This window comes from Cheilinus undulatus, linkage group 4, assembly GCF_018320785.1.
Source record: "Cheilinus undulatus linkage group 4, ASM1832078v1, whole genome shotgun sequence".
Lineage (NCBI taxonomy): Eukaryota > Metazoa > Chordata > Actinopteri > Labriformes > Labridae > Cheilinus > Cheilinus undulatus.
This window is the reverse complement of record NC_054868.1, coordinates 45,339,219-45,358,039: the sequence shown is the minus strand read 5'-3', so window position 1 is coordinate 45,358,039 and position 18,821 is coordinate 45,339,219. Positions and strand designations below refer to the sequence as shown.

The 18,821-nt window shown below is 38.8% G+C and overlaps 1 protein-coding gene across 1 annotated transcript in view; it reads left to right on the top strand.

Moving 5' to 3' along the window:
- The window catches only part of grin2ab (glutamate receptor, ionotropic, N-methyl D-aspartate 2A, b), a 227,224-nt gene that overhangs the window by 139,487 nt on the left and 68,916 nt on the right, over positions 1–18,821 (top strand). Inside the window, exons 5-8 of the mRNA XM_041785148.1 lie at positions 10,904–11,070; positions 11,186–11,320; positions 11,402–11,501; positions 14,833–15,038. Coding sequence (XP_041641082.1) covers positions 10,904–11,070; positions 11,186–11,320; positions 11,402–11,501; positions 14,833–15,038 — 608 coding nt within the window. The remainder of the gene's footprint in view (positions 1–10,903; positions 11,071–11,185; positions 11,321–11,401; positions 11,502–14,832; positions 15,039–18,821) is intronic.

Below are 18,821 nucleotides of genomic sequence, written 5' to 3'. Positions count from 1 at the left end.
TAAACGTTGTAGGAAGATAGTTGGCTTTGACTTGAATGATTTGTTCATGTCTTTCAAGTGAGAGCCACTCAGAAGGCAAAGACCATCCTAGGGCAGAGTTCAGACGTCTGCCATCTGGGAGCAGGTTGTACCAGGAGGGCCACATGGATCAGATATCTGATAGCTGTTCCATCAGCTATTGGGTTTTTGAATAAGCTCTAGGCACTGCTGTCATTACACTTTGACTGTTGGAATCGTGTAATGAATCTCACTGCCGTTTTGTCATGGTGAGTTCATGGGAATTATGTATTACATGCAGCTATTTATGTTTTTATGTATTGTTATGGTGTGCATTACTTGTGTGGACTTCTGTTGCAAGCAAAATTGCCCCTTGGGGACAATAGACTTTCTAATCTTATAATTTAATCTCTAAAATGCTCCCGTCATTCAGTAAACACAGTAATGTCTGTGCGTCAGCTCCTCATCCTCACTGTGTTTTTATCATAAACAGTAAACAGGCCAAATCTGTAAAACATGCTTCCATGTTGTGCTCATCAAAATCTTATTAGAACTGATTTCTGTCATGAAAAGGTTCCAGAATTGTAACTTAAACTGTTATTATAAAAGCCAGTTTACTGAAATGTTGTGTTGGTCTGCTCAGGCCCATAAATACCGGGCTCAGGTAGAGTTGGGCAGGAATTTTCGAGCTAGCTACGAGCTAGCCAGACTTCTTTTTTAATTAGGACTCTGGTTGGTGATGAATTAACTCTGTTAGCATGTTTTCTGATGTTTTGGTCATATTATTGCTCTCTATACACTATGAAAACAAAACTGTTTAATTTAACATTATGTGTCATATCGCATTCTCAACATCTTGAACTATACTCACAGCCATATTCTGACATAATTCTCATATTGTAAGGGAAAGCTATCCAGCTATAAATTACTGATTAACTTTAGTTAATTGATGTCTGTACTACTGGCTTTAATGGAGGCTAGTGCTTTCAGAGCCTTTTAAGTATCTGCTCAGAATCCAACCTCAATTGGCTGGCCCCACTGGCTTGATAAGCAGTTTAATCTGTCATGGCCTGCTCTGTAGTCCAGCCACCAGGCCTGCTCATGCTCTGTAGCTCCACAAGACCAACATATAATTACTGGGTTCATCAGATAGCTTTTCCACACCATTCTCTGACCCATTGCACCTTTAAACTGTCCTTGAATTTCTTCTCTCGCCCAAGCTAAGTGCAGATACTTATCTGCTTAAGTTAAACTGCATTGACTGGCCCCAGTGGGTTGATAAGCCGTTCATGTGGATGCCCTGGCACGCCCAGGAGTCCAGCTAACAACACTGGATTTGAGTGCACTGGCTTCACATTTTACCTCTGAATAATGTGATTTGGATAATCTGGCTAATCTGCTGTCTCCTGTACAACCTACCTGATCATTAAACTCCTCAGGTGATCTCTTTAGACATGGTTTCAATGAAGTGATATTGCAGATCCTAACAGTTATAGTGGGGAGTACAAAGAAATGAGCCAGTTATTGTTAAAAAGACAATTATCCCCATCACGGTGATTCAGGACCTGAAAATAAAGTTCTTGTCTCACCGGAAATAAGTTAATTTCTGGGATAAATTCCAGCTTGTTCTATATTGTTCCCTTTGATGCAGCTTGAAACTAAAGAAATTAACTGACCAAAATAATTTTAGTGGAAAAAAAAAATCAAAAGTTTTGTGTTTTCCTCCAGGGAAGAGTCCTTTAAGATCTACAGTTGAAGCTGCATTCAAGCATCAGTAAACTCTTAAGCTGTCTTTAGCCTACTAAGCTTTTATAAGTCATATTAAAGTGTTCACCTCAGTGATGCAGAAGTGAGACAAGACCAACTGCAGTGGGATTGCATGACTCACTGTGGCTCCTGATGGAGGATTTCTGACCCGTAACTGACAGTCTGTTGACGTTTTCTTTTCCAATTACCAATCTTTAAATACTGCCATAGCCCTCACCCTCTTTACTCCCTGCCCCCTTATCTGAAAGTTTCATTACTTCTGATTTCACAATTACCTTTTACTTCTTTTCTTAGCATTTTATTTATTTATTTTGCTTCATAACCAGTACAGAAATAACAAAAAATTGAATGGTATTATTGACCTATTAGAATGGAGTATTAAACAGACACGTTGACCAAAAAGATCACCTATATTATTGCAGTTAATATAATTGACTAATAATGTCTTAATTGTGTCATTTAATGAGTACTTACAAAGTCAAGTGTTTGCTTAAGCACTAATTTGTATGTGCTTAGTAGGGGTGTGAGTGTTCCAATAACTCACAATTTGCAATTTGATTTTGACTCCTGGGGTCATGATTTAAATCCATATTGATTTTAATTTAATCCTCAATCACAATACTTTGATTATTTGTTACAAAGTGGTGCGTAGTTCAGGATCCATTCTAGTCTACTGTGCAAATATATATATATATATATATATATATATATATATATATATATATATATATATGTAGCTGATTGAAGTAATGTAAACACACAAAGATAAACTCCATGCTGAACCTGCAGAGTGTTTTTGAATAAAGAATATTATGTGGGCTTTAGCCAGCCCCTCCCACCAAAATAGCTCTTACTTTAATTTCAAATACAACTAATACGATAGAGACCAAATACGAGTTGAACAACGATTGGTTGATGATGTTTGTTTTTTTCACCTTTGTGAGCTTGACACTGGTGCTGGCGATGATGGGTGGAGTAGAATAAGCTGAGGAATGGACTTCTGAGGAGCTTGACCCAGACACTGTTGAGATGAATTGGAAGTATAGTGGTGAAGGGATGCAGAATGATCAGAGGAGCTGGACCATTACAGATGAAATGTAATGAGGTGGCTGGGGTGGAGGAGGGTTGTAATCAGCTGCACTAAAACAACAGTCTGACTGTGGAGAAGAGAACATAAGACATAAGACAGCAGCAAGATGATTGGATCAATGCAGAATGGGATTGGCTCAGAATCTAAGTGAGTAGACGGCCATAAAAGGAAAAGGGCCGGATGAATCAGTGAGCCATTATTAGTGAATGAAAGGATTAATAGAAATGAAACAGTCTTCCTATTTGAACTTATGTTAAGCTTCATTTAAGTGAGGAACGGAGGAGGACATGGCATGGTTGGTTTGAAAAGAGGGAGAGCTAAAGAAGACAACAGATAAGCAGCAGTTTAGCAAAAAAAGTGAAGTTACTTCAGCTATATCTGAGGGGACAGACCTAGATCAATGCAAAATAACTTTCAAAATCTGTTGCTGCCCCTCAGAGCCATGCAGCAAATTTGTTCATCGTCTGAAATGTGTGCACAGGTGCAGGTGCTGCAAAAATTGAGTAATTGTGCTTGATCTCCGTAATGATCATTTTATAATTATGATTAGGATTTTTGCCACAGGCGGTGTATGAATTGAGCTAGGCAGTTGAGTCACTCCTGAAGAACTTCACCTTTATTTTACAGACCTTTTATTTTATTACCTTTGGTGAAACTTACTCTTAGCTGGGAGACTGCTGAATCCACAGTGTGCCCTGACGCTGTAAATGAAGACGAGATTGGCTGTTGTCTGGTACTCCATACATTCTACAGGCAGTACATTAGTATGTGGGTAAGGGCCATACATAGCAACACTGGTAGCTTGCTAGTGTTAGCAGCACAGCTGGTAAGCAATGACAGACACTCCCTTCAGCTCTGGTGTCCTGAGGAAGATAGAGTGAAAGGAAACCACAGCAGCAGGTTTTCTGTACTCAGGTTGGCATCTGGTCAAAATTTACTTAGGATGAAGAACAGTTTGAAAAATTGATTTCAGGATGTTTTAAATAGATTTGGAATCTTAAAACTTAATGTGTGAATGTATGGTAGATTGTAGACATATATGAATCAGTTTTTCTACACCCCCATGCTGACACTTGTACACTTGTCCTATCTGCCTCTTATAGGATGAGTCTGTGATATTAAACTAACAAACCAAGAAAGGTCATTTTTCACCAATTTAACTATCCCCAAGCCTTGAGCTCACTCAGTCAAATAATCGAAAGCTGCTCAGGTTAAAGTTAATGGTTTTCAGTGAGTGGCCAACTGAAAACTATAACCTTATTGTACAGTTGATTTCTGATTCTAAAAGAACAAATATATGAAGTTGAAAAGATGGTCTGATGATCTAACATTACAAAGCTGAAGTTGGCTCTAACATTAGCAGCAGTTTACTAACTTACTTATTAATGTAACATAGCAAAGTTTGCTGCAAGTTGATGTCATACATTATAGAAGGGACATAATGAGGTCATATAGGCTGTAATGTGCAATTTGCAGCTTATTTTACAAATACTGTTGTCTCACCTTCCAAAAAATGTAGACCCCCTTGTTGATGTTCTGCATGTTGAGCTGATTGTGTGCTCTGCCACAAAGCTCAATCCAAAGTAGACACTTTGCTGTGTTTATTTGAGGTTTAGGGAACAGGATAAAATACACTTAAATCTCAAGCCTCTTAGGTTACCTTGTGAGTGCTACATTTACCCCATGCACATCCTTTGACTGTTATTCTAAGCTTTAACTGTATAAATGTAGCTGTGGGAAAATCATCATTTCTAATACCCTTCTGTTGAGGTCTATGACCTGGATATTTGAGTGCACTGTGCAGCTGCAGGACATGTAATTGGCTCATAGTGTTGACGTGTGAGGCTTTGCAATAGGTTAGTTTGAGTCAAGTACACTACATGCACAAGAGCATTTGGCCACACATATTAATGACTGAAATCTGGGCTGTGTCTGAATTCACTTCCTATTCACTAAATGGTGCACTATATAGTGAACACGCCATTTTGTAGTGGTGTCCGAATTCTGAGTGAGCATTGTTATTCACTATATAGTGCACTCATTCCATCCCACAATGCATTGTGAAAAGTAGTGAACAACCAATGGTCACCAGCCCAGCAATATTTACCATAATGCATCGTGGTTGCTGCTCTCAAACATGACGGATGAACGAGATGAGCACAGGAACATATAGAAAAACATTTTTAAATGCTTTTTTGTTTGTTGGTTTTACCAAATCTGTAAGAAAGTATTAAGGATTCAAAACGGAGTAACTTTTTCCCCCTATGATGATTACAAGATAAGAGATCATCATCTTTTTGCAAAAATAAAGGATAATACACAAAAACCATGTATATTATTTTATCACTATAGAGACAACTTTTTTATCTATCAGTATTTTTTTTTTTTTTTTTGTGAAAATACATTACATTTTGTAGCAGTTTTCATTGAAATTCTACCGTTAATTTCAATCCTCAGCCGTTGTCAAGGAAATTTACGAGCTGTTGCTGCTAAACGTTTTAATTGTCATCATCGCCCACGGCTGGAGTAGTGTCCGAAATCATTTTAGTGTTTTGCAGTTGAGTCTATTATATAGTCCACTATATGCTGCTCACTATAGAGTGGATAGGGAGTAGGGAATGAGCCCAGGTGTTCCAATCAGACCCATTCCCACAGGTGTTTAAAATCAAGCACCTAGTCATGCAGTGTAGTCACAAACATTTGTGATACAAAACGGGTCATTCTGAAGGGCTCAGTGACTTCAAGCTTTGATAGGATGCCACCTCTGCAATAAGACTTAGTGATATTTTATCCCTGGATATTCCACTGTAAACTCTAAGTGATATTATTTGAAAGTGGAAGCGTTTAAGAACAACAGCAACTTCCATAAGTGGAAGACCACATCGAATCACAAAACGGGGTTAGGACTGCTAAGAGTGTAAAAGGTCACTGAGGCTCTGCTGATTCTAAACCTGACATTAATGCAAGCACAAAAACTGTGCAGCTGCATGCACACCTCACATCACCAAGTCTAATGCTCATCGTCAGACAGGGTGGTGTAAAGCATGCTGACACTGGACTGTGAGGCAGTGGAAATGTGTTCTGTATAGAAACAAATCACGTTTCTCTGTTTGGCAGGCAGGTGAGGGGGTCTGGGTTTGGTGTGTGCCAGGAGAACTTTACCAGAGGGGTGATAGTATGGGGCTGTTTTTCAGGGTTTGGACTAGGTCCTTTACCTCCGGTGAAGGGCAGTCCTAATGCTTCAGCATACCAAGACATTTGGGACAATGCTATGCTTCCAACTTTGTGACAACAGTTTGGGGAAGGCCCTTTTCTATTCCAACATGACTGTGTCCCAGTGCACAAAGCAAGAACTATAAAGACATGGTTTGATGAGTTCAGTGTGAAGGAACGACTGGCCTCAACCCCATCAAGCTCCTTTTGGACAAACTGGAACAGAGACTGTGAGCCAGAACTTCTTGTCCAACATCAGTGCTTGACCTCATAATTGCTCTACTGGACACAAATTCCCAAAACACTCCAGAATCTTGTGGAAAGCTTTCCAATAATAGGGGAGGCTGTTAAGGCTGCAGAAGGGGGCCAACTCTATATTAAAGAACATGTGTTTGAATACTTGTGTCCATATTGATGATAATCACTGAAGATTTTAGTGCTTTTAATCACTAAAATGATTTAAAATGATTGAAAATGACAGACCATGGAATATCATTTTTGACCAATCAGAGTATTTATCAGGCTTGCATAATGATTAAAAAAATATAACCTTAATATTGTAATAATTACAACAATTTTATGTATTAATTGTCGTATTAACTGCTTATCCAGTGATTGCTTGAGCACAGATTTGTATGTGCTAACATTTGTACAGTTGCACTGAGTGTGCGAGGGAGTGAGTGGGTGTTTGTGTGTTTTTAGTATCAGTGCCTGAGTGTTGGTGTTATCTGGGCAAAAACCGAGGATGTGCCTGTTGCCACACAAAGGGAGATTGTTTCTTGTTTTCTACCTTTTTCTTAACCTGAGTAATGTGTAAAGCCACACACACACCTCCAGTTACACACATACACTCACACACTGATGGGAACAGCGAGATAGATCTTTTTGAAGTACAATTTCATCCTCTCTCCTTCCCACTTTTCTCCCTTTTTTTACGCGGTGAAGGGAGGCGAGCTAAATCTCTGCAGGGCTCGCTTTATGTGTGTGATGGACAGAGCTGAGGGCTTTTTGTTCAACTGACGGACAAATCTAGGTTTACACACATGTGAATATACTGTACACACTAACATACATGTGAAGGTGGAGACGAGGCGAGGGGAGATGGAGCTGACAGCTGATCCTCCATGTGTGTTTATGAGAGCTTTGGTGTTTAATGTGTCACGTTCTTTGATGCCCTCTGTGTGAAGGGTGTCGGAACATGTAGGTGTGTACGTGATTAATGTGTGCGTTGTGTGTTAAATCTGTGTGTATTTGTAAGAGAGACCCTGTGAGAAGGTTTGATGTTTCCATCTCTCTTAGTTTTCTCCCAAGACTCCCCCTCTTCGTTTTTTCCCTATCTTTTCCTGCTGCAGGTATCTCAATCTCACTCACAAGACTGCAACACTTTTTCTCATTCTTACTCTCCCCTTCAGCCTTTTTCTCTTTCTCTCCCTGTCTACTCCTCCTCCTCCTGCTTCCTCTCTGTGCTCTCTTCGCTCCTCTCTGTTGGATGGGCTGCTTTGCTGTCTATTTGTTGTGTCCCGAGGGAGAAACTCAGCTTACACTTTATGCAAACATACATTCTTGCAATCATTAGCAACTTATTTCACACTCACTTTGGGTTTCATTTTGTTTAATAGCTGCTTTGGTTTTTTTTAGCAATGCTTACTGCTCTGTCTCACTCTCACACTGACCCCCTGTTTCTTTCCAATGCCAGGACTAAACGGTTTAACTGTATATGACACTATGAATTAAAGCTGTAAAATTGTTTTTTGGGGGAATCCTCTGACTTTGAACACCCTGCCTGGAAATGACATCACATCTTTTGCAGTTTCTGTAAGGGCTGCTCGATTATAGCAAAAATCATAATCATGACTATTTTGTTTCTTATGGAGATAGTGCTGCATGATTGATCTGCAATTGCAATTTCATTCTGTGTTCTAACAGCTGTATAAAGGCTGTAATTCTTTTGTATTAGTATTACTTAACAGATTTGCAAAAATGCCTGCAGAAAGTCCTTTAAGTTTACGATAGTGCCACTGCATTTGTGCTTTATAGAAGTGCCTTTATTTTCTTTCTTTCTTTAATTATCATTATTCTCTGCATTTTTCTTGATAACCAAGCAAGTAGACTCATGCTACCATGTATGTAACAAATCGTCATTGCAGTTGCAAATCCCAGTATCGCTCAGTATATTCCCAGTTGCACATATTACCAAATTGTGCATCACTATATTAAGATCACAATTATAAAACACAATTCCTCATTGATTTTACAATATCTGCAATGCATGCACCTCTTCAACTGAGATACTCTTAACTGGATAAAATCAAGAGAAGGTATGCAATGATGTCACTTTCAGTTAGACACGACTGCTCAGCCAGACTGAGTGAAAAGACATTCTGAAACGCAGCTTTCTGCTAATTGGGGGACGGACAAAAAAAGTCATATCTGCTTAGATGAAGCATATTTGATGTCAAGAGAAACCTACACTGTTTCCTAAAGACATAGTTGACTGTGGACATTGATTTGTGGCCATAAATCGAGCTTTCTGACATTATACGGACCTGATTTCAAGTAAAAGAAGCAGAGCTTTAGTGGCAGACAGCCTGGTTTGATCAGTGATGGATGTGAAACTGAATTAACATTGAAGTTTGGTTACTATGAAGCTTTAGATCAGCTGTTTCTCTGTGTTTCAGTGATTAACTTTCTTCTTTTTACTTACTTCTACTTTTACGTTTATCTGTAAAAAGGTGCTCTATGGCTGTTAAATCTGTTTATGAAAATTAGGAATGCACCAATACCACATTTGTCCAGACTAAATTGTACTCATGGATGCAGAGTACAAATAAGAATACGTAATACTACAGCTGTTGTTAAAGTTATTTTGGGTGTGTGTTTTATTTACATCAAATGCCTGTCATCCCCCCCTCTTGACAGCTTATGTCATCTTAATTGATGCTAAAATGTCAATATCAAAAGTCTAATTTGATCACTAGCATGTTTCTCTTTACCTGCAAATTAAGTGAAATGAGACTTTTTAATAATCAAAGACAATTTATTAGTTTGAAGCCAAGTACAGTCATTTGAAAGATCTAAGGAGTGATGTTAAATCTCTATTTGTGACTAGAAGGTTGGTGCCTTCTGCAAAAAGCAATAAAAGCAATGTCATGTATGTAAATGAGGACTAATGAAGAATGAATTATGGCTCCTTGAGGAAAACCATAGTGGATTCATGACCATTAAAATAAACATAGTGAGTTCTATTATATTATATTTTTAGAGCCATTCATAAACATGACCATGAAAACCATATTTTTATGTATTTGCAAACTAAGTGTTTAAATGCATTTGAAAATCCAGAAATACACTGATTGTGTCTTCTTTATTGTCCAAAGCAGTCTGTTTCCTGTCGGTAGGTCCTAAAAGTGCTAAATTAGTAGGACGATTTTTTTCCGGAAGCCAAGTTGATGATTACAAAGAATATTTTCTTTTATGTGCTAGTTTTTCAAGACAATAAACCTCCAGTTTATTTTTAATGTGAAAAATTCCTACAATACAGCTCTCAACTTTCATATTGTGTTGTATAAACTGTTCCAGCGTCAGATATGTTCACTTCATGAAGCATTTATGGAATTAACTCCAGTATTTCACCACATAGAAATCATGTTCATTTACAAATGCTACTTTGTTTAAACTATACAGCTATAAAGTATTATCTGTTGTCAATAGATGCCTTGTCACCTTAGATATCACTTTACCACATGGCTGATCTGCTGAAAATATATATATATTTTTTTTAAGTAAACAAAATGAAGGAGAATGGAGTGGGGTTTAGCTTATATTCATCATAAACTGAATGCATGTGGTAGCTGCTGTAACAGCACAGCTTCAAAATATCCATCAGCTGAGGATCTATACTGCCCGCAGTGAACATTATAAGGATATCTTTGTAAAAAAGACAGCACTTTTAAGCTGAATTAAAGCAGTGTGCTGCTTACTCCCCGCTGTCACTGTTTCATAATCAGGGGTTGGAATGATGAACTCACGCTGAGTGACATCACATACATAACTCTCTATAAATTAATGTAGTTGCGTGGAAAAAAACATAGATAAATCAAAATAGTTATATATAATAGCAACTAATCAACAGGAAGAATTACTTTAATGGCCAAAGTGTTAAAACAATGCTGAAACATTTACCAGACAAGATAGATCCTATGAACAAAAGCACATGGGTGCAGTTATAGTAATAGTAATGGTTTTAATGATCATGGGAAGATAAAGACGTGATTGAAATCAGGACTTCAATGACAACCCAGCACTATAATGTGCAGCCCAGTTAATTTGTGTTGATTATCCATAACCAGGATGTTTTTACAATGAAAACAAGCCAATCTATTTGTGCAGTACAAACAGAAGCAGGAAGAGGATTTGTATGTGGCTCGATTGCCTTTGAAAACAATGCCTGGCTGTTGTTATAAAGGTTAGTGAGGGTTAAAGTGAGTCGAACCTGTGAGTTATGAGGCAGTTATCTCGACCATTAGCCCCCCTCCCGTTGTCAGCAGTCACTCTCTCGCATCGTCGTCTCACTAAATCTCTCCGTATCTCTCCTTCCTCGTCTTTCTCCCATATTCTCTCCCTGCTCTTTAGTTTCTCGAGCACTTAACACCCTCTCTTATCTCCCTCACTCTCTGCGTCTGACTCACTGATTGCAAATTTGAAAATTGTTTTAATTCCGTCGAGGTTTTCGAGCCTTTGAGGCTTTTGTTTTTTCCTTTTGCTTTTCTGCAATTAATTCAGTTCCTCTGACAAATCTGCTGACTGTCTCTGATGTCGGCCTCTGTGTCGTTGCAGGATGAGAAGTCCACGTTCTTCCAGTTCGGCGCCGCTCTGCAGCAGGAGGCTCTGCTCATGCTCGCCATCATGGAGGAGTATGACTGGCATGTTTTTTCTATCGTCACTTCCAAGTTCCCCGGGTACCAGGAGTTTATCAGCACACTGAAGATAACTGTGGATCACAGGTAATGAATACGCCCTGACACATGTAAACACACACTCTGTTTTCATCCTTAACCTTTATTTACAGTGGCTGACAGCTTTAAGCACCTTGTATAATTTAATGGTGTTTTGTTGTAGCTTTGTGCGCTGGGACATGCAGAGTGTAGTGACTCTGGATGCTGTAGACGGAGACCCAAACTCTAAATCACACATTGCCCTCAAGAGGATACAGAGTCCTGTTATACTGCTGTACTGCTCCAAAGATGAGGCTATGTGAGTACTTCTGTCTCTGTGTAATGCACTGACACTTTCTTGTAGTCAATCTTTACTGACTCTCACTCCACTCCTCTGCAGATATATTCTAGAGGAAGCTAGATCTTTAGGCCTTATAGGAGCCGGCTACATCTGGATTGTGTCCAGTCTCACCACTGGGAACCCAGACTTCACCCCTGAGGTACTGAAACCCAATATGCAGGAACAGGTTGCCATTTTTGAGTGGTTTTACTTGACAAGGGATGTTTTTAGTTCCAGGTTTTTTTTACATTATCTGCAGCTTGTCCTTGGTTTCCCCTTATTTCTGCAAAGTTAAAATAAAAAACTGAATTATAAGAGTTTTTTTTTTTTTTAACCAGGGATGCACTGATATATCAATTCAACATTGGTTGAATATCAGCCCTATGATATCAGCCCTGTTGACAGACATCAGCACACTGATAAATAATGTAGCAACAATAAATGTCAGAAGCAATGTTTTAGCTTATGTAGATTATCAGTTTAATGCTGGCATCTAGTGCTTATGCACTGATGACCCGTGAACTCCCACACAGTCGTGGTAACAGTGGGGACATCAACGGTACGATTAGCAGACACACTTGCAGCCAAGCTGGTGGCCAAGACGGGACAAGAGCCGCGTTGTGTAGTCTGACATGGAGCTGTCATGAAAGACCCAAAAACCTTTGTAGTCTGAACCAGCCTTAGCTAAATGTGCATGCAGAACAGTCATCCTCCTCTACTTACAGCAAATTTAGTGAGCAAGCAAAATGTTATGACAGGTGTCATGAGTTGAAAATGGTAATGGGATGTTAGAGCCCGTATTTAGAATAACAGTAAGCTAGCTAGACAGATGACATGAGGTCACTTTATGATGTATTCAGTGTCAAGTCAGTGAAGTGACTCTTGGGCAAAGCTAATTATTATTATTTTATTTATTCAATCTTTATTTATAAAGGAAAAAACTCCTTTTTAAGAGTGTCCTTGACAGGCAGCAAAAGTTTAACAGAGTTCCAGACAAAGAGCAGGTAAACACAGAAAACAGATAGAAGTTACATTATTGAAATGCATCAAGAGACACAGGATAACACATTTAAACAGTAAACATTTGCCTAAATTGAACACATTTGTAATTTAATCAAACATCTGTAGCCAGATGTGTCTGTCTCCAAGCCATCAAACTTCTTAAAAGAGTTTAATGAGAGCAAAATCATTAAGTCTCAAGTCTTTGGCCAATCTATTTTAAGGGAGCATTTTATCAAGTTAATTTTGGACCCTTGGAACAGACAGTAGGAAAATATTCTGGCATCAAACAGTATAAGATCCTATGCTCTTCTGACTGATGTACGTTAGAAGGTACGAAACAAGTAGCCTGAGAATAGCCCTGTAGTTGGTATTTCAGTCTGAGCAGAAGACCAGCCCACATGTTCATTCAACAAACACTGATACAACAAAGTACATGTCATGATGTACCAAATGTTATATTAACAAAACAAATTCAGGTTTTGGTGGTTTACCCAACAATATAAAGGAGATATTTCAGACAGACATTAGTTCTCATCAGTTCATACAACATGGTAAAAACTGCGGATGATTGAAGCTCAGCGTTACTTCATGCAGGACATCTTAATCATACACCCAGCTGTGATCAGCTGACATCCAGCTGATCCCTTTTACCACCTACCAGTTATCACAGCCAATCACAGCTCTTTCTCTCAACACAGCAGTGTATACACATGTGAAATACTTCTCTCTAATCCCTGCTTGCATTAACGCTGATGCACCATGCTGCTGCTAGCAAAACTTGACCTCCTCCACCCCAGCCTCCTCCTTTATAGCATAAAGCTTCCTGCACCCTCATTCAGATCCATGCTACAATGTATTCATTGCTTTTTAACTAACTGTATTTTCTATTCAGTATGCAGTCATAAATCTGTCTGTTCTCTGGCAAGTCAAGGCATGCTGCTTGACTAACCCAGGGAGCATTTGTGAGTAGAGCCTTCTCCGCCAAGTAAAGCTGTTTATCCATTTTGCAATAAAATGGTCAAATATATGGCTATTGGTCCTCTAATAGTCATCCTCTAATAATAGTGTTGATACTGGAATCAGTTAAGACTTGCATCCCTAAGAGTCTCAATTTTGTTATTGATATCAATAAAAATTTAGAGACCCATCCCTTGCAATAAGACAAGACATGACTCTTTTTATTTTTACCTTCAAGCTTTGATCTGTTAGTTTTAAGACACTAGAGGAAATGGATCGAGATATAGAACATCTTCTCAGCAGCTTCTCTTAACTTTAAACATACTATATAAAAACTTATGTAGTGATAAAAGTGGATTGCTTTACATAGAAGTATGTGGTGGAGTCTTGTAATATTTCCAGCTAAAAAAAAAAAAAAAAAAAAAAAAAAAAAAAAATTGTTCCAGCACAAAAGCAGCCTTTTTCATACTCTGTTTTTGTTCATGTTAAACTAACAAGAAATGACATGTATATAAGTGAACTTTAAAGATGCTGGTAGGCATTTTGTGTCCTTCTGACTGAGCAAGTCTAGCTGTTTCCTCTTTTTTTTTCTTTTTTAGGCTTTGTGCTCAGGTAAGCTAAAAGGCAGCCAGCCTCAAATTTACCAGAGTGATTCAAGACTCGTGTCAATCTTCTTTTGCCACCACATAGTGAATAAGCACATTTCTCTGACTGTCTCAGACAGCATACAGGAAAATCACAGTGACTAGGGAACACTAATTCATCTTACATCATAGTTTTAGTTTACTTGTTTGTGTACATTTTTCTTTCTTTAACTTAAGACATTTGCTCAGCACCTGAAAATAATGTTTGACATTGTTATATAAACACTGCCTCTCGAAATGTTGGATCAAAAGTTTCTGTAGCTGTCATCTAAATAAGCATATACATTTGAATATCAATAATAAAAAGTATAATCAGCTCCCATTCTTCCCTCACACTAAAAAGGAAGATGTATCAAGTGTTTGCTTACCTTTTCTAAAAGCCTTTAAATGTTTATTCTCCTCCCTTGCACATCCATCATTATTTCTGACTCAGAGTTCCTCTTTGTGTTGGTTTTCATGCCCGTGTTTTCTTCTTAGACAGAGATCTGATTCTTCACTAAGTGCCAAATTAAATGAAAAAACAAACCCCTGTGAGGTAGATTGACAGACTAGCATGCTGGCATTTTCTGATGTTCTCTCTGTCTGGTTAAGAGAGATAAATTTAGTCAGCCATTTATTTTCTCCAATCTTAACCTTTTGACAGACTCCAGATAGATGATACCAGAATGACTGACTGATTTCACTTTGCAGACTTAGTATGCTCACACTTTAAAGCCAGATTTGAGTTAATATAGGAGGAAACATGGAACCAATAAATCATCAGCCTGACACCTTTGAAAGATACATATGGAAGTTTTAAATTGGGCTTATAAAATGTGAAATTGATGTCAAATTGAATGTTTCACACCATATGTGCCACTTCTCAGATCTCCTCTCCTCTCCTCTCAGATGTTTCCCCTGGGCATGATCTCTGTGTCCTATGATGACTGGGAGTACCCTCTGGATACACGGGTGCGGGACGGGGTGGGCATCATTTCCTCTGCAGCTACTGCCATGCTGCGAGAGAAGGGGGAGCTGCCAGAGGCCCAGAGCAGCTGCTACAGCACAGCATCAGACAGGAGCCCCGGGAAGCTCCCACCTAGTGCACTCCGCAGGTACGTGACAGACATGTGGCAGGGGTTGGCAACTTTCAAACCAAGGGGCTATTTTTAGCTGCAAACAAATAATCTAAAGCAGACAAACATGTTTGAGCCTTTAGGTGAAGGCGATCTCAGAGCCCATCTGCATTAATTGTCTCTTAAGATCTGATAGGCGATAAATTTCTCTGGGAATGGATCCCAATTTCACTGTGATTCTGGCGTAGCCATCGGTCAGCATTTTACGACTTCAAGCCAAGACTTACTTTTTCCACATAGAGTTTACATATCGAACACAGACACTTTGGTGCGTCATTATATTTTCAGAAGAGGTTCTATTTTTGTTTTTTGCATCCGTCCAAGTCATTTAAATGGTTGATTGATGATTCAGATACCGTCTGCTTCTCCTGTCTAGCTTGCTTGACCCCCTCCCTCCACTCTCTCTCTCTCTCTCTCCCCCACACTGATACCTCACTTTAAACACAGTCATTTGCCTGTGTGGAAATCAACCATGAAACTTGATAGAGTGCCAAAGTTTGTACAACTTGACACAGTGCTGTGATGCACAAGCTGGTGCTGTATGAAGATCTTTGTCAGTGTCTTTTCAAGGAGTGAAAGCGCCACAGAATCATCTTCACTCTTTTTTCTCTATGCATTATCAAACAGTTTGTTACATTCATTCAAATTTACAGTGAATGCAAATAACACGCATCGGACACTGTGTGCAAAACCAGAAAACGACATTCAAAAACAAGGGACTCAGTGTGAAAAGACCTTAACTGTTGGTTTTATGTCTTCAGCTGTATGTCATGTTTGCACACAGATATTGCAAATGGGTAAAAAAAAGTTCTCTGAATTGCATCAAAGGGAATAGTTATGTGGGATTCACCCTGGCTTACATCAGTGTGATGAGCCCAGAAAAGGCACTGATTTTCTCGTAATTTACTTGGTATTACTGGGTCTTAATTGTACAGTATGTCAAGTCTGCCACGAAGGGATGCCCTGTCAAAACAATAACAAAATTTTATGAGTAGAGATCTTGCTGCCTAGCTTCATCCCATTGCTGCTTACTTCTTGTTTTGAATTAAAGACTCTGTTCAACAATAGGACACTCCGTAATAGTGCTGTGCATCTTGTCTGGTTTCATGTTTCAATTGAATTACAATTATCAGGTTAATGATTTCATTTGAATTTGACTTCACTTGATTCGATTTCAGTGTATTGGGTAACAAATAACCTAATGCACAAGTTCTTCAATTTAAGTAATCTGTCATTAGTTACCTTTTTCCATAAAAGTAATCAGTTACTGAAGGAAAAATAGCACGTCCTTTCTCCTCTGTGGCTACAACAGAGAGAGAAAAAATAAAAGAATCTCCCTGAAGCATCGGCACTTTTTGTCCTTCTCTCTGTCTTGTATGCACGCAGTGGTGTGCCATCATCATGGTGAAGCTTAAGTCTAAAACTTCCCGTTTTGTTTTAATTGAATCAGCTGTGTAGGCGTTCCAAATACACAGTTATTACACACAGCCTTTGTGTAATTCTGAAAACCTCTGCTCAGTTTGTTGTCAGATCAGGAGCATATTAAACAGCTGGAAATGTTTCTATATCTGTTAGAGGAGTTATCAGGCTGGAGAGTTACAGATTATGGGCCGTAAATTAGGCTGTACAATGGCAGAGGGGTCTACACATTCAAAAGCAGATATTGCTACATGTTGTTTTTACAACCAAGAAGGAGAGGTGAAGGGTAACGCAGAGGTACTCTACGGGTTAGTTTTATCAGTAGGTAACATAGTAATGTAATGAATGACTTTTCTCAGTATGTATCACAGTAATCTAACGAGTTACATTTAAAAGTAACAAGACCCAACACTTATCATGATTCATCCAATGCATCCTCCATTTTGTATACTATAATTGCACATAGCTGCTTCTCACAGAGGCAGTCTGATAAACACATTTTAGTGTCAAAATAAATTTGTTTTTAAAACGTTCCATCCATCCATTTTCTATACCGCTTATGCCGTTGGGGGTTGCAGGGGGGCAGGGGCTGGAGCCTATTCCAGCTGTCATCGGGCGAGAGGCGGAATACACCCTGGACTGGTCGCCAGTCAATTGCGGGGCTGACATATAGAGAAAGACAACCAGGCACAGTCACATTCAGCCAATTCGGATGATGAATTAACTAATGAGCATGTTTTTGGTGGTGGGAGGAAGCCGGAGTACCCAGAGAGAACCCACACATGCAGGAGAACATGCAAACTCAGCACAGAAAGGCCCTGACCGAAACCGAACCAGGCTGTGAGGCAACAGTGCATACCACTGCGCCACCATGCAGCCCCTTTTTAAAAAGTTATTTTTCAATTATATCATTTAACTTAATGATATTAAATGCTTACAGTCATTATCAAAATAATATTCTTCTCTTATTTGAAGTAAAAGGTTTGCATGAAAATGACAGCTTTTGGAAAAATGCGTAGGCATATTTTTTTTTTGTTTTATTTTCAAGATTTATTTTGGGACTTTCTTGCCTTCATTGAACAGACAGGACAATGGATAGAGTCAGAAACAGGGATTAGAGAGTGGGAGATGACACATTGTGAAAGAGCTACAGGTTGGACCCAGACCAACTGCATACATAGGATGCAACCTAACCTCTAGGCCAAGTATAGTTGAAGGCTGAGTCGTGTTTTTGCATTTTTCAATGCCTGACTCACACATCTCTTATTTAATGAAAGAAATGAACTTCATTTCGCCCTGTTAGGGTTTCAAATCAGAGCTGAAAACGTGACCAGTAGCCTCCTGTGTTATTTAAAGGATTTTTATATCAACTTAACATGAATTTAATGTAAGGGAACATTGTTGACATGTTTTTAGTGTGTGTTTGCTCATGTCAGAGTTGTCATACATTGACCTTATTCGGCTCTAGGTTAATTTATTTTCCCTGTCATGGTATGGTACGTTTGCTCCACAGGTGAATAGAAGCACCACATTTAACAATCACTACAGCACTGAAACATACAAGACACACTTGTGTTAAACTGTCCATGGGGACAACAAACATCCATCCTCAATTAAAATGTCTTTTTCCCAGTTTTCTTTTCTAATTCTCCCTGACTCGGTCATATCTCTGTGTTTATGGGGGTGAGCTCGGGTGATTGAACTCCAGCAGGGAATAATCATGGTCTATCAGCTTATAGTAGCAGTTCCCACTGCTTTATATTGTTGTCTTTCATGTGACATTCAACGTTTCTATGACAACGATGAACAAGGTGGCTCCATCATGACAGCCGCCACATCAAGACACGTCCCAGTACAGTTAGAAATGTTATCTCCCTTGATTAAACCTGTGTAAAATATTTCAGGTAATATAAGAACTCAACTAATATCTAACACATGAATAGTAATTATTCATGTATATAGGCATTTCAATGCAAAAGTTCTACATACTGGAGATTAAGTTTTCTAAAACAGCAACATCAAAATGCGTCTTAGTTAAAGGAATAACACACGCTTTGTCAGGTCTGTCATCAAGAGGAGGAGAAAATTATTTTTAAATGATTTTTTGCTGCACAGAGGTCAGATCCATGATTTCTAATGTGTTTCATAAAGTCACAACAACTAAACACTGATTGATTTCTGAACACAGCGTCAAATAGATTTGTTACTTAAGTAGATTTGATCTATTGTTGCTTTTTGCCTGCACCTGAATGCAAAAGTCTGTTTATAGAGACAAATAAATCATTGTCAGGGTGCCTCCAAAGGGTCATTGGCATGGATTATGTTCTCTCTGCTTCTGCTTCA